The 15,188-nt window shown below is 28.4% G+C and overlaps 2 protein-coding genes across 3 annotated transcripts in view; both read left to right on the top strand.

Annotated features, from left to right (window-relative positions):
• LOC107453736 (dual specificity protein phosphatase CDC14AB) overlaps positions 1-15,188 on the top strand; it is a 135,830-nt gene that overhangs the window by 79,107 nt on the left and 41,535 nt on the right. The window lies entirely within an intron of this gene.
• Positions 8,511-13,668, top strand: LOC122269211 (uncharacterized). The gene has a single exon (XM_043041179.3). It carries the CDS (start codon positions 10,560-10,562, stop codon positions 12,516-12,518), a length of 1,959 nt encoding a protein of 652 aa, XP_042897113.2. The 5' UTR covers positions 8,511-10,559; the 3' UTR covers positions 12,519-13,668.

Genomic DNA, 15,188 nt, shown 5'->3' on the forward strand with positions numbered 1-15,188 from the left:
TTAGACAACAGTTTTTGCTTTTGATTTATATATAAAAAGATGGATTTAAATTACAAATTTAGATTACTGTAAATATGCAATTTTTCAACGTTTTATTTTGTTACCTTTTTTCACGGAGATAAAAATTCAGGTAAAATTACCGTTACATTTCTGGTAAAAAAAAAATTTTTACGGTTGAAAAAAAAATCGCAATATACGGTATTTAAGCCCTTCATTTGATAATTTTTCCGTTCATATCGTAACGGGTTCCCAGAAGTACTGATTTTCAAAATAATATATCACTGCATTTTTAGTAAAAATTACGAAATGGAAAAGTAAATTTAATCGAATAAACGGTTTTTCTGCAATGCTCTACGGTATAATGATGAAATTACCGAATTTTACCAAGTTTTCTAAATTTTATCGCGGATTATGATACCATATTTTATTGTTAATTTTACATAAAAAGATTTTACATAAAAGATTTTACATACATATTACCAAAGCACGAGCTTTTTGGTGTTCCCGTAGAGCCAGAGAAACGGTAAATTTTGCCATATTCTGGTAGTTTTGATCATATTTTCGCCTCTCTGCGTTCCCTCCCCAGTGAGTTACACTACTCTTTTAAGGGGCATCTTATAAAGAAGTTCGACCTGGGGCATCCTTGCACATCTGCTCGCTCGCAATTGCATAGAATCGAACATTTCCCTCTGATTTAAATATTAGTAATGTATTTTCAAATTGAGGCTTCTTTCTATTTTCAAGATTTCTATGGAAAAAGAAAAGAAAACTACAAGTGTCAATTCACAAATTACTTTTTCGAATCTATTTTTGCAATTTAAATAATCGTGAGGTTTAAGGAATTAATATCGAAGGTAGGATTGGTCATTTTTTGTTGTTGTTATAAGTTATCATAATAACAACAGGACTAAAGGCCTGTTTACACGGTCCAATTTCTTGAATCCGAGAAATCGGACGGATTTCTCTGTCCAAGAAATTGGATGATTCGTTGACACTATCCAAGTTCTTGAATGTCGCTGATTCGTTGAAAGAAAAACTCGCGCATGCGCATTGTTCATATTCAACATTATAAAATAATACTTACATAAGTTTAAAATTACTGAATAAATTCAAATAAAATCATAATAACACAAATAAACCGCAACAGGGCAATTTATTTGGGCTAAAATATATGAAAACAGACAAGAAGACGACATGATTTGCTGCCTGATTGTTGACGTCACAAAACCAAGGTCGCTGATTGGTTAAGGGAGAAAAAACTTGGATGGAAAGTAGAACATGCTCTACTATCGTCCAAGAAGTTGGACCAAGTTCTTGGATGTTTGTTTACACGATCAAAGCTCAAAGCAAAACAAGTTTCCATCAATATCAATCAATCTCTGTTCAAGAAATTGGATCGTCTAAACAGGCCTTAAGTGCTGGACTAAGTACATACTCAGGGTGCGTAGTGTTTTTAAAAAGTGCTTGAAGGTGCTTATTTTTGATTTACGTTTTTTAAAAGCCCTTAAAGGTGCTTTTTTCTTATTTGGTGTTTGTAAAAAGTGCTTAATTTTTTATCTTTCAAGAAGAGATTTTTTCTATGATGTACCGAACGTCGTTCTAAAATACAAAAAAATCATGATTTTTATAATTTTCACAGCAATATTTACCAGAAACTAATTATTTTATAATGATTATGAAAAGTTTTTGAAAATGTTTTTTAAATTTTATTGATTTTACGTTTTTAAATTAAGAACTTCAAAATGATAGAAAAAATAATTTTTGCTACTGCACAGATCCTAGTTATGATTTTTTTTTTGGAAAGTAATTAAAAAAATCTTTTGAGTGCTTAAAAAGTACTTAAAAGGTGCTTATCTCTGAGCGATTAAAAATACCATTTTCTAAAGAAAATGATATTTTTAATCGTTGTGCCTTATGGAACTAGATTTGGAAAAAAATTCTCTGCAATTAATTTTCGGTCTTTCATTGCCTTTTTAAATTGAACCCAACTCAGAAGACAAAGGTGCCAAGTAGTCGTTCTTTATTTGTCATTTAAGAATTTCATGTTAGAGCTTTTAGTGAAAGTTGCTGTTTCAAGGTTTTTCATTCATATATATATTTTCATATTGCTGCCAAAATATTCAGTCATTTCTTTCGCAAAGAAATTAAGTTTCATTTAAATATTTTTATCCTTGCAGTTTAAAGTAAAATAATCTTAGTTAAAACTAAAATAGGACAGATTTCAGAAATATTAGCGAAAGATCATTCTAATATTACAAAATAATATCTTAAATTTATGTCCGAATACAATTTAAATAAATCAGCAGAATGTCCATTCCGATAAATGATAGCAAAACGATATCAAAAAAAGATGTAAATCAACGTTTGCGCAACACTACTGTTCTAGATATTATTATTTGTGAACGATTTAAACTTTTCGGCAATTAAGAAAGTAAAATTTTCGTTAAAAAGATTCTTTAAATAAAATATGGTACTAATATTCTTTAAATGAGTCTAAGTGTGGTAAAATCTTCTTTTCACGAAAAAAAATCCATTCCCCAATTCCATTCATTCATTACATTCAATATTATTACCTAGTTGTTTTCTTTCCGCTAAGCCTAATGATTATTCTATATATTCAATCAAAATTGTATTGTATAATAATAGTTTTTTTTAGTCAAGAGATTACATGTTATAGTTTGTTTTAGTTCTTTGTTTCAATAAAAGTTTTAATATTTCTATTATTATTTGTTCTTTCTTTAGAAATGAAAACAAAAACGTCTTTTTTTTTCATCTGAAACATCTTATTTCTAGAGTGAACTTACTTTTTATATATATGAACATTATTATATTTGAAAGGCTTGTAAAAATTTTAAATATTTATTTATGTGTGTTTTTAATTGTTTCGCAGCAGAACAGGTAAACATAGGAAATGAATAATTTTCCTAAATTAGATCAATTCTAAAACAGCGTAAATTTTAAAGGCATATTGTTCTTAAAAATAGTAGAAGTTTTGCATCAGCTCTGACCATAATGCAATGCTAGCTTTTTTGCTTTAATGTAATGAGGGTTGTTATTGATAGTTCACTTCGGGAATCTATGCACCTCTCTACACCTATTAATTCCTTTAATAGGTGAAATTTAACTATTTCCTATAGTTAAATTTCATAAAAATCCAGTAAAATTTAGATTTGTTGCGTGTAGTAAGAATTGTTTTAATTCTAGTATTAGTAAAAAAATTCTTTATTTTCTTAAAATAATTTTGCTTGAGATTCAAGATGAGAAAAATATTGTTATTGATATAGTAACGGTGATGTTTTGAATTTTACTAATAATAATGTAGTTTCTAATATTAATACTTTTGACTTTGAAATTCAGTTTTGAATTTCAAAGTCAAAAGCATTAATATTAGAAACTACAAATCTGTACACACATGCAATCACACATCCGAAAATCTGTACACACATGCACAAATAATTGAAATTTATAGTGGCATTTTCGATAAATATTTATTTAATGAAAATATTGATAAAGATTATTGGATGGATATTTGTACGTTTAATCTTTTTGAAAATGTACTTTTTAATGGCCTCGGTTTTTTGTAAACAAAATATAGGAATTCCAATAGGTAATTCTTTTTCTGTTGCTTTTGCTGATATTTTTTTTTTAATTTTTTGAAGCCAAATTTCTCAAGTTTAGTGATTTAAAAAAAAATCAGTACGATTACTGAGCTGGAACTTTTTAAGCGACAAGCAATCTGAAAGATGTTTTCGTGCTTTCTCTTTACGTGTAACGCAAAATATGATTGTTTTCTTTAAAAAAACATTCAGAATGGCAGCAATGTTTAAATATTTACATAAACTATGAGTTATTTTAGCTTTCTTCCTTGTTAAAACAAAACAAAAAGAAAAGCATTTGATTGAGGGCAATTCATTAGCAGGGTAAATAGTCTTTTGCGGACATTGAGAAATGATTTTGCAGATTTCAATATGATCACTAAAACATATCCCAATAAAGCAGAAAGGATAAAAAGAAAATAGAGAAAAACGGAGAAAACTTCGAAAACTAATTCTACGAATAATTATTTTGATGAAAAAGATTTTTATTTTTAATTCTCATTGGAAAATTCAACAAATTTACGGTTGCATGGCTTATATTTTTTTAAAAAAATGTGTCATATAAAGCATTTTTAATGATAACGATTTTAAAACGATAATAGTTAACTACTAAAATTTAAAGGGTTTTAATTTTGAACTCGTTTTGTTAAATCATATATTTAAATATTAAAAAAACTCTAATATAAGCATCTATACATCAGTTATAAAAGAACCAGACGGTTCAAACTAGTAACTATGGTCGAATAAGCAAATATCCTTCCTTCGGTTTTAATTAACCCCTAGTTCTGAAAACCGAAACTGAACATAACCGAAACTATAGTATTGCACATAATCTGTGTGATCACTGGTTTTAAAACCTCACTAAACAAACAAAAAAATTGCGAGTGATGCATAGACATCTTTAAGCAATGTACAAAGTAATATGCTGGTTTTCAGAAAAAAAAATTAGAATTTAAATTAAATTGCTCTTTAATGATCAACACTGACTACGCGCAATGCTTAGATCAGGGGTCCCCAACCCTATGCCCGCGGGCACCATGGCGCCCGTCGATCGATCTAGGTGCGCCCGCTGCTTGTACCCAACGATAAAATATTTAAGTTTTCCATTTTCGCAATAAATGCTATGCAAATTTTATGCTACGCAGATACATACTGAGGTACGCTGGCTCAGTAAAGGTAAAGTACTTGAGAGGTTTCTACATTTAATTGGAGAAATAAAAAATTACTTTGTAGCCAAAAATTAAACATTTTTAGAACTAAGAGATCCTCTTTGACTAGCAGATTTGTCTTTCATAACGGAAATAATGGAAAAACTAAATAATTTGAACTTGGAGCTGCAGGGAAAGGACAAACATAAAGCAAAAATGATAGAGGCTATAAACTCGTTCAGAGCTAAGCTAGTTTTGTGGATATCACATTTGGAAATGAAGTCTCTTGTGTATTTTCCAAACATGAAAAAAATGATAGGTGACAGTGAAATTGGCCTATTAACATTTGTCATCAACCTCCAATTGCTTCAAGATCAATTTAAAAGGCGCTTTCAACAAAATATCATCGAGCCTTTGATAACTTTTTTGCTAATCCTTTTACCAACCAAATAAACCGTAATAGCAACATACATTTCAGAATTTCTTCAAGTAAAGCGAGGAGAATTGGAGATAGAAATTGTGGATCTTCAGAATGACATTATCCTCAAAACTATTATATCACATGAGAAATTCTGGAAAATAGTTGAAGGAATAAATTCCATTCTTAAAAAGAGCATCATATTCTCCCAATTATATATCGCTGGCCAGCGAAATGCCATGCCAAACACCACACTGACTGTATTTTATAAATAATTTTTATACTTCGTATGTTTTGCAAGCAATTTAGTAATCATTTATTTTACACAAGAATATTAATGCTAATTATATTCATATGTTAAATTAATTTTTAAAATAAATTTTTTTGTGCACTATATGTAGTGTGTATTATTACCTATGCCTACCAACTATACATTTATCTTGAAAAAATAAATGGTGCCCGCCATTCGACCGATATTCTGGTATTTGCTCTTAGGTACAAAAAGGTTGGGGACCCCTGGCTTAGATACTTAGAAAACTAATGTCAGAAAATACGAGTAATATACCTAAAGATGCGAGCGCCACTTTTTGTGCGTAAAACCGGTCTGTCAAAAGCGTGTTGCTTTTCTAAAACCCCCCGGGCATGGTGATCGAAATGGGCTAATCCACTATAAACTGTTCTTATACCTAAAAAATATATATTATTTTCAAAATGACACAACCAGTGCTTTCAATAAGTTTTCCAAATGGAATTCAGTTTAGAATGCTACAGTTAGAATGCTCAGTTTAGAATGAAGAATGCTACTGCAACTAATTGAACTATTTACTGCCAACTATAATCTGCTCCTAAAGCTAAAAAATGTTTATTATTATCAAAATGACACAGCCAGGGCTTTCAACAAGCTCTTTAAATTAAATACTGTTCAAATACTTAATACTTTCAATAAGTTTTTCAAATGGAATGCTGTTAAATAGTGCTATCAATCAACTTAAATTATTTTTCTCAAGGCATACAGAAAAAGTATCCGGGCATACAGTTTACACAGCAGTATGTACATTAAATGGCTTTACAATGTAAAATACATATAACAAATCTTCCATAATACTTGGTCTATTATCATTTACCTGCGACTGTTTAAATTAATTTTACAGCTTGAGGAAAAGCATCTCCCACTGTACAATAAGTAAGCTATAAGCGCAACTAAGCAGAGAGCTCCAAAACTGCCGGTCAGTCATCAAAGCGTAACGTAATAGACAGGGTTAGTCCTACGTCATCAACGACGTCACTAGCTCTCCCCGTTCCAAACAAAGTTTCGAACGGAGCAAACAATATGGCGTTTCTCATGTAGTTAAAAGTGGGTCAACTAAATCTTTGAATTTATTAATATAGAGTCGAATTTAACCACTGAAAGGGCAAGAAAAAGTGTTGCATATATTAATATTACGTTAATCTCTTTTTATGATATTAATTGGAGTAGCTTATTAATTGTAAATGATTATGAAAACTTTTTGTATGTATGATTGGGAGAATTGGTATTTAATATTTACCATATAAATTGTAGTTATAATCTGGAAATCGGAAATTTGTGAATCTTATTATTTGAAAAATGTTATTTCTAATTTATGTTTAATTTTTCTTAAAATATGTATATTATATTAAATAAATTTTTTTTTATAATATTGAGACAACTTATTAATTGTAAATAATAATGAAAATTTAAAAACAAATTAAAAAGTTATGTAAGGAGCATGAATAAAGTCAGATAAGTTAGTGAAAATTATAAAGCATTTAAGATACACGTTTTTAAAATAGTAAATTTACCAATAAATTTGAGCTAAAATGATAGGAAGTAAAAAAAAAAAAATATTATGTAAACAAGATCTTAACACAGACGTTGACAGATCTTAAAACATATTTACAACCAAATTATGAAATAAATTTGGATGACTTGAATATTACGTTCACTGTAACAAATAAAATATTACTATGAAGGTAATTTAAAAAATTTTGATTTAGACTGTTAAATGCAAATTTTATTCTCTAAAAAGTGATAACAGTAACATTTGCCAAATATAAAAGCTGTATAACTAAATATGTATACATGCATTAAAGAGTTAAGTTTCTAAATTAAAAAATTTCTTAAAAATTTGAATTATATTTATTTGAAATGCATGCGAAATTAATATTATTATATAAGTAAAATTTAAACACCTATGTGAATACATAGATTAATAAATATGAATGTTAAATAAAAGTTTCTGTATGGGATAAGTATGTTTTAAAGATTTCTAAAAAATTCATGTTGCACTTTCTTATCGAATAAAATAGGAATCTGAGATTTTAAGATAAATTCATATATAACACCTACAAAAATTGTTCCTCTCGCATTTTAAAATGAAAATTAAAAAAAAATTTAAAATAATTTAGCTATTCTATATATTAAAATTCTGGAAACTAAACATAGTATTGACCCTTTTAACATAACACTACACTGCACTATCATAACACTACACATTAACTTAGCACTACACTAGTAACGTTAAGAATAATCTAATATTAATTATCTAATAATAAGGTATCTTAATTTTCTCAAAAAATTAATGCATAAAATTATTGTTAAAAACTATTTAATGATGATGTTGACAAATATAACAAGAAAAAATCTCAAGTCAAAATAAATCTCAGTTTAAACTAAAACTCTGTGCACATTTAACAATAAGTTAGTAACATAATTTATTCCTATTTAGTAGTTAAAAACTAAAGCTAATGAGAATTAGCAGCAATAATCAGAAAATCTTAAGCAAACAAAGTTTACAATAACTACAAATTTAATCGTCAGACTTAATTAAATAAACAGACATTAGTATTGATAAATACAATCTAATTATAGATTAAAAATTACAAAACGTTTTTAAAAACAATGCATGCCTATCCATAACTAAAGAAAAAAATTAGATGTAGATAAAGAATATGTAACAAATTCTAAATAAAATAAGACATTATTATAAACATGAAACAAGAGTTAAAAATATTGACGCTTAAATTTTTATATATCAAAATTAAAGATAACTTGACCATTTTGAAACTTTTTTTATAGCATTTAATGCACTTAACTCGTAAAACCTACTGATACCCCGTATAAAGAAAACTACATAAATTAGGAATAAGTCTCTTAAAAGCGCTAAATAATTTTATTTATGTCAATAAACAACTAAAAATCTTGCCGTCTTAAATTAACATAGGAAATGCCATTTAAATGGATCGTTCAACAGAATGTTTGGAACGGAGATTGGAAGGACGCGTCGTTTGACGTCATGAAATACGTCATCACTGTCCCTGTCTATTTAAAGATGGATATAGTGAAATATTCTTTATATATAAATATATAGTTGATATAAATATATAGTTGAAATAGGCAACCGATAACGTAACCAACGCTCACCGCAAATGTGCACTTATTTGTTGAAAAATTCTTTGCTGAGATATAAATCATTATATTATATTATTGCATCATATTAAAACATACTTTCTTACTTATACCGAAGACGACTTTAATTAACCCTATTTGTGTAAAGAAAAACAAACAAAAAATTGTTTTTTGATTTGCCCCTACTTGGATTAAATTTACAAGCCTGTGTATCCATAATCTTACAAATGTAAAGTGAATTACCATTCTAGTAATGGAAACAATATAGAAAGTGCTTTAAAAGGGTTATTTCCATACAGAACTAATTCACATATTATCTTTTTTTTTACGGAAAAAAATATTGATGTGGATGATAAAATATCTTCTCCTGACAGTAAATAAAATTCATACTGTGCATTCATATATCTTTTTTTTTTAAATTTTGTTTTCTGTACAATTGATTTAATCAATGAACTAATCATTAAGTGTGTAAAATTTCTTTCTGGCAAAAGGAATCATTATTATTAAAGGCAATCTTATTTGCAGTAACATTCTATGGTGTAATACTAACAGTAAATACTCTGTGCAATGTGTGTTACAGTTGCAATGATGTTCTGACAGAAAAATGTTTACACATGTGGAAATTTAATGTTTGTAGTTTGTGTGTTTATAAGTTTCCAAGTGTAGTTCATAATTATACTTTTTTATTGTAAAAAATTTGATTTCTGTTCTAAAAAGTGTACAAAACGAAGGAGTTTCATTTAATTGTTTTGAGTTCATAATATGGAAGTAATTTATTCAAGCATTGTGATAAATTAATCAAGAAAAAAAAAATAATTTGGTTCAAGTAAACGAACTTTTCAAGCAGTACATTATCAAACAGTTACAAATAGATTAAAATTACTGATAACAGTTGCGGATAATTAAGCTGTCTGTCACTTTCATAAAGCACATATGATTTGATATTTACATGCAAGAAATTTAAATTGTGATTTTCCTGTTCACACGAGAAAATATTTTCTCTAATCTGTTATGGCAATTTAATACTCGAAAATGGAATTAAACTTTTTTTCACCTTCTCATATATATTGTAATGAATAAGAGCTTGCATTTCTTGTGTACGAAAAAACATTGATATAAAAGTTAGCAATTAAAGTTTTTTTTAAATATTTTAATAGATTATGTTAAACCTTTTAAGTTTGTGAAAGCGAAAAAAAAAAGTTTTTATTTTTGCTTTTCTTATTTTATAATGAACTATATTTCTGCAGTGTCTGTGTGAATAAATTACTAATGAAATAAATTATTTTCGTGTATATATTGATAATTTTATGTTCAAAATAGTTAATATTATTATTTTTTGTTCCTGTTAATTTTTCTAATACTTACTAATAACACATAACATTCATTTTACACTATGCTTAAAACTGCATTCATTCATAGTGTATTGAATCTAATACATGAAGTTGTGCATTGTTTCTGCAGTTTTTTGTGATAAAAAGAAATTAAGTGAAATAATTTAGTTTTGTATCTTGGTATGTTCAGCAAAAGAGAAATATTAAAGTAGTTTGGGATAAATAAAAAATATTTACATCTCAATATAATTTAAATTAATGTTTTCATAGATGCATTTAATAATAAATCATATGCCTGCTGTAAGGTGATCACATTTCTACGGTATTATATTTTACCTAATAAAAAATTTAGTCAAAGTAAGTGACTTGATACAGCTTGCTCTTTTTTGTATCATATGTTAGTAAAGGCCTAATTTAATTCAGAATAAGTATCCTGTTACTAAATCTTATTCTTGTAGTATATAAAATAAAGATTTTTCACAAAAAAGTAATCTAACGAAACATAATCATATTCATACTGGTGAGAAGATATTTTCTTGTAAGTTTTTCTCAAAGTGAGCTTCTGAATAATCACAGTTGTATTTGGAGAGAAACCTTCTTGTAGTATATGTAATAAGAGTTTTTCAAAAAAAAAGTAATATGATTAAACACAGTCTTGCTCATACTGGTGAGAAGCCTTATTCTTGTAGTATATGTAATGAAATTTTTTCACTAAAAAGTAGTCTGACCAAACACAGTCATGTTCATACTGGTGAGAAACTGCATTCTTGTAGTTTATCTAATAAGAATTGTTCATTAAAAATTTGTCTGACAAAACAAAATTGTGTTCATACTGGTGAGAAGCCTTATTCTTGTAGTATATGTGATAAAAAATTTTCACTAAAAAGATATCTCACTACACACGGTCGTGTTCATACTGGTGAGAAGCCTTATTCTTGTAATATATGTAATAAACGTTTTTCACTAAAAGGTAGTCTAAATATACATGGACGTGTTCATACTGGTGAGAAGCCTTATTCTTGTAGTATATGTAATAAAAAATTTTCACTAAAAAGACTTCTCACTTTACACTACCGTATTCATACCGAGGAAAAGCCTTATTATTGTAGTATATGTAATAAGAGTTTTTCAACGAGAGGGACTCTGAATCAACACCATCGTGTTCATACTGGGGAGAAACCTTATTCTTGTAGTATATGTAGTAGAAGTTTTTCATTAAAAGGTAGTCTGATAGTACACAGTCGTGTTCATACTGGTGAGAAGTCTTATTCTTCTAGTATATGTAATAAAAATTTTTCAAGGAGAGGGACTCTGAATCAACATCGTCGTGTTCATACTGAGGAGAAGCCTTATTCTTGTAGTATATGTAATAAAAAATTTTCACAAAAAAGAAATCTGAAAGTACACTGCCGTGTTCATACTGGTGAGAAGCCTTCTTGTAGTATATGTAATAAGAGTTTTTCAGAAAAAGGTAGTCTGACAAAACACAGTCGTGTTCATACTGGTGAGAAGCCTTATTCTTGTAGTATATGTCAAAAGAGTTTTTCACATAAAGGTACATTGACAGAACACTATCGTGTTCATACTGGTGAGAAGCCTTATTCTTGTAGTATATGTAATAAAAAATTTTCACAAAAAAGAAATCTGAAAGTACACAGCCGTGTTCATACTGGCGAGAAGCCTTCTTGTAGTATATGTAATAAGAGTTTTTCAGAAAAAGGTAGTCTGACAAAACACAGTCGTGTTCATACTGGTGAGAAGCCTTATTCTTGTAGTATATGTCAAAAGAGTTTTTCATATAAAGGTACACTGACAGAACACTATCGTGTTCATACTGGTGAGAAGCCTTATTCTTGTAATGTATGTAATAAGAGTTTTTCACTAAAAAGTAAGCTGAAAGTACACAGCCGTGTTCATACTGGTGAGAAGCCTTATTCTTGTAGTATATGTAATAAGAGTTTTTCACAAAAGGGTAGTCTGACAGAACACGGTCGTGTTCATACTGGTGAGAAGCCTTATTCTTGTAGTATATGTCAAAAGAGTTTTTCACATAAAGGTACACTGACAGAACACTATCGTGTTCATACTGGTGAGAAGCCTTATTCTTGTAGTACATGTAATAAGAGTTTTTCAATAAAAAGCCATCTCAATTCACACGGTTGTGTTCATACTGGTGAGAAGCCTTATTCTTGTAATACATGTAATAAGAGTTTTTCACTAAAAAGCCATCTCACTACACACGGTCGTGTTCATACTGGTGAAAAGCCTTATTCTTGTAGTATATGTAATAAGAGTTTTTCACAAAAAGCTGGTCTGACAAAACACGGTCGTGCTCATACTGGTGAGAAACCTTATTCTTGTAGTATATGTAATAAAAGTTTTTCACGAAAGTGTAGTCTGACAGAGCACAGTCGTGTTCATACTGGTGAGAAGCCTTATTCTTGTAGTACGTGTAATAAGAGTTTTTCACATAAAGGTAGTCTGACAGAACACAATCGTGCTCATACTGGTGAGAAGCCTTATTCTTGTAGTACGTGTAATAAGAGTTTTTCAGAAAGAGGGACTCTGAATAGACATTACCGTGTTCATTCTGGTTAGAAACCTTATTCTTGTAATATATGTAATAAGTGTTTTTCACTAAAAGGTAGTCTGAAAATACACAATCGTGTTCATACCTTATTCTTGAAAAGCCTTATTCTTGTAGTATGTGTAATTAAAAAATTTCACGAAAAAGTAATCTCACTACGCACGGTAGTGTTCATACTGGTGAGAAACCTAGCTTTTTCAAGAAAGAATTATCTAACTATTCACAGTCTTGGTAATTCTATTTGAAAGCCATATTCATGTTAAAAGTCTTCTTTTTTTTTCGCTTGAGATCCATCTAATTTATTGAAGTTTTATTCATACTTGTGAAAAACCTCATTCTTTTAATATGTTTTTTTAAAAAAAAAGAGTTATTTTTTTCAAAAGCTGACTTTATTGTTTGTGTTTTTACTGGTGAGAAACCTTTATGTTGAAGTTTAATGGAATAAGAGTTTTTCTCACATATGTAATCTGACTAAATACAGTATTGTTTATACTATTGACACCATATTTTTGAAGTATGTAATAAAAATTTTTTTTGAATAATAGGGATCTAAATGTTTTAATTCATGTTCATCTTGGTTTTAATTTACCCCTTGATTACTGGATTATATTACTTTATTTACAACCAGTTATGTTTGACTAATATATAAATTATTATTCATTTTCATATCATTAGAATCCTGATTTCAATTTAATATGTTTATTGCAATGAGAGAAAAAAAAGACTCCTAGCATTTTTTAATTAAAATTATTTGTTACATCTTTTATTTAATAAATCTTTTGTAATGCATGTTGTACTATTATTTTTATAAAAGTAGCTTTTGTAATTTTGTTACTAAATGTTTTTTTTTTTTATCTTTTAGAAAAAGACAAGTGGTAAAAAACTTAAATTAATATCTAAAATTACTTTTGGTATTAGTATTTGTGATGAAAATCTCACTAATTGAGAACAAAATTGAAGTTATATTAGGTAAATAAAATACAAAAGTTGAATGTCTTTTATTGTTAAGTAAATGTTAATAATCAATTTAAATTAGTAATTTTTTAAAGTTTTCAATTTTTGCAGATTAGCAAAAAGTAGTTATTAAATATGATTTTTAAGTCAATTTGTTTAGATTCATAAAATTACTCGTATATAACACTTAGGCTACCGGAATACATATTTCCCACAAAAAAGATCAATAATATTTAACCAATTTTAAAATCTATTGAATACTGATTCAAAGTCTCCCATAATATGATTACATCTAAATTTGACTAACTTCAAAATGCAATTTTATTTTAAGCCAAAAATCCAGTCTGAAAAATAAAATAAATTTAGTCAAAATTTTTTAGTTAGTTCAAAATGTTACTTTTCTGAATACTGATTAGTAGTATTGAATCTTTAAATAAGAGTTTAAATGTTATAACTTAGCATTGAAAATTTACATTAAAGAAATACAGTAGGGAACCGATTATCCGGAACGATCAGGACCATCGCTATTCCGGATAACTGGTTTTTCCGGTATTCTGAAGTCGTTTTTTTTATTGTTAAACCCAACTAAAAAAAAAAAAAAAAATCGGAAATAATCTTAAAAAGAAGAAAAAACGATGAAGTAATGCACTAATGATTATTTCCAAAATGATGGTAAGGTAAACATCTTTCAAAAAAGAAAGGAAAATCCTAAAATCTTATGAGGAGAAATTTTTTTTAAAAAAAAAGTGGGGGAAACTTCATCGAATTTCGTTCCGGTTTTTTGAATTCCGGATAACGGGTTCTGTACTGTAGTTTGAATAATGTAATTTTGATTTATTTTTCAAAGTGTTTAATTTGGAATGAACTTAGAGTTTTAAAACAGCAATTATTAAATAGTTTCTGTAACATAGAGTGATATTAATAATTATACTTATGCAACTTAATAGAAAATGAACGTTCACTCATCTAGCATGGATTGAAGAAATATGAATCTCTTATACAAACCAAAAGTTTTTATCTAGCGGGTGTCTTCGAGGTAGGTCATGATACCATTTTTTAAAAATAAACATACATTATGGTTGATCAACTGAACACAGCTTATATGTTGTAGTACAGGGATGAATTTCCTAAATTAAATATCTGTTTATTTTATTTTTTGCTCTTTCTTTCAAGTATTTAATTTGTAATACAGTACAGAACCCGTTATACGGAAATCGGAAAACCAAGAAACCGGAACGAAATTCGATAACTTTTCCCGCTATTTTTTAAAAAAAAATTTTTTTTTCCTCGTAAGATTTTAGGATTTTTCTTTCTTTTTTGAAAGATGTTTACCCTCAGGGCTAAAGAGAATAGAAGGGCTGGTTCACTCCTTTGAAGTATCTCTTGCCGCGCCGATCCTGCGACGTCACTCTAGTGACGTCACTTTGGCGCAAAGCTCGCACTTTTACTTCAAGAACGGAGCGTTTGGCCTTACTAGCTCTAACTAATATTGGATCATTTCTTTTTGCGAGATATTCTAAGACATTTGTTATTTTCTATAATGACTTTCCTCAGTTTTTGCAGTGAATTTACACGAATTTAAAACTATTATCGAAATGCCAGTTTGCGCGATTGCAACTTGCAAAAATTCTGATATAAAAACAAAAGGAAAAAGTATAATTTTTCGCGTGTTCCCTATAGTAAATGAACAACTATGTAAAGAATGGATTCCGAAATGACACAGTTAA

The sequence above is a fragment of the Parasteatoda tepidariorum genome, chromosome 2 (genome assembly GCF_982258835.1).
Source record: "Parasteatoda tepidariorum strain Cologne lab strain chromosome 2, Ptep-v5.0, whole genome shotgun sequence".
Taxonomy (NCBI): domain Eukaryota; kingdom Metazoa; phylum Arthropoda; class Arachnida; order Araneae; family Theridiidae; genus Parasteatoda; species Parasteatoda tepidariorum.

What these genes read in the sequence shown, in the direction of transcription:
- LOC122269211 (XM_043041179.3), top strand. Translation starts at nt 10,560, where the DNA reads ATGATTAAACACAGTCTTGCTCATACTGGTGAGAAGCCTTATTCTTGT.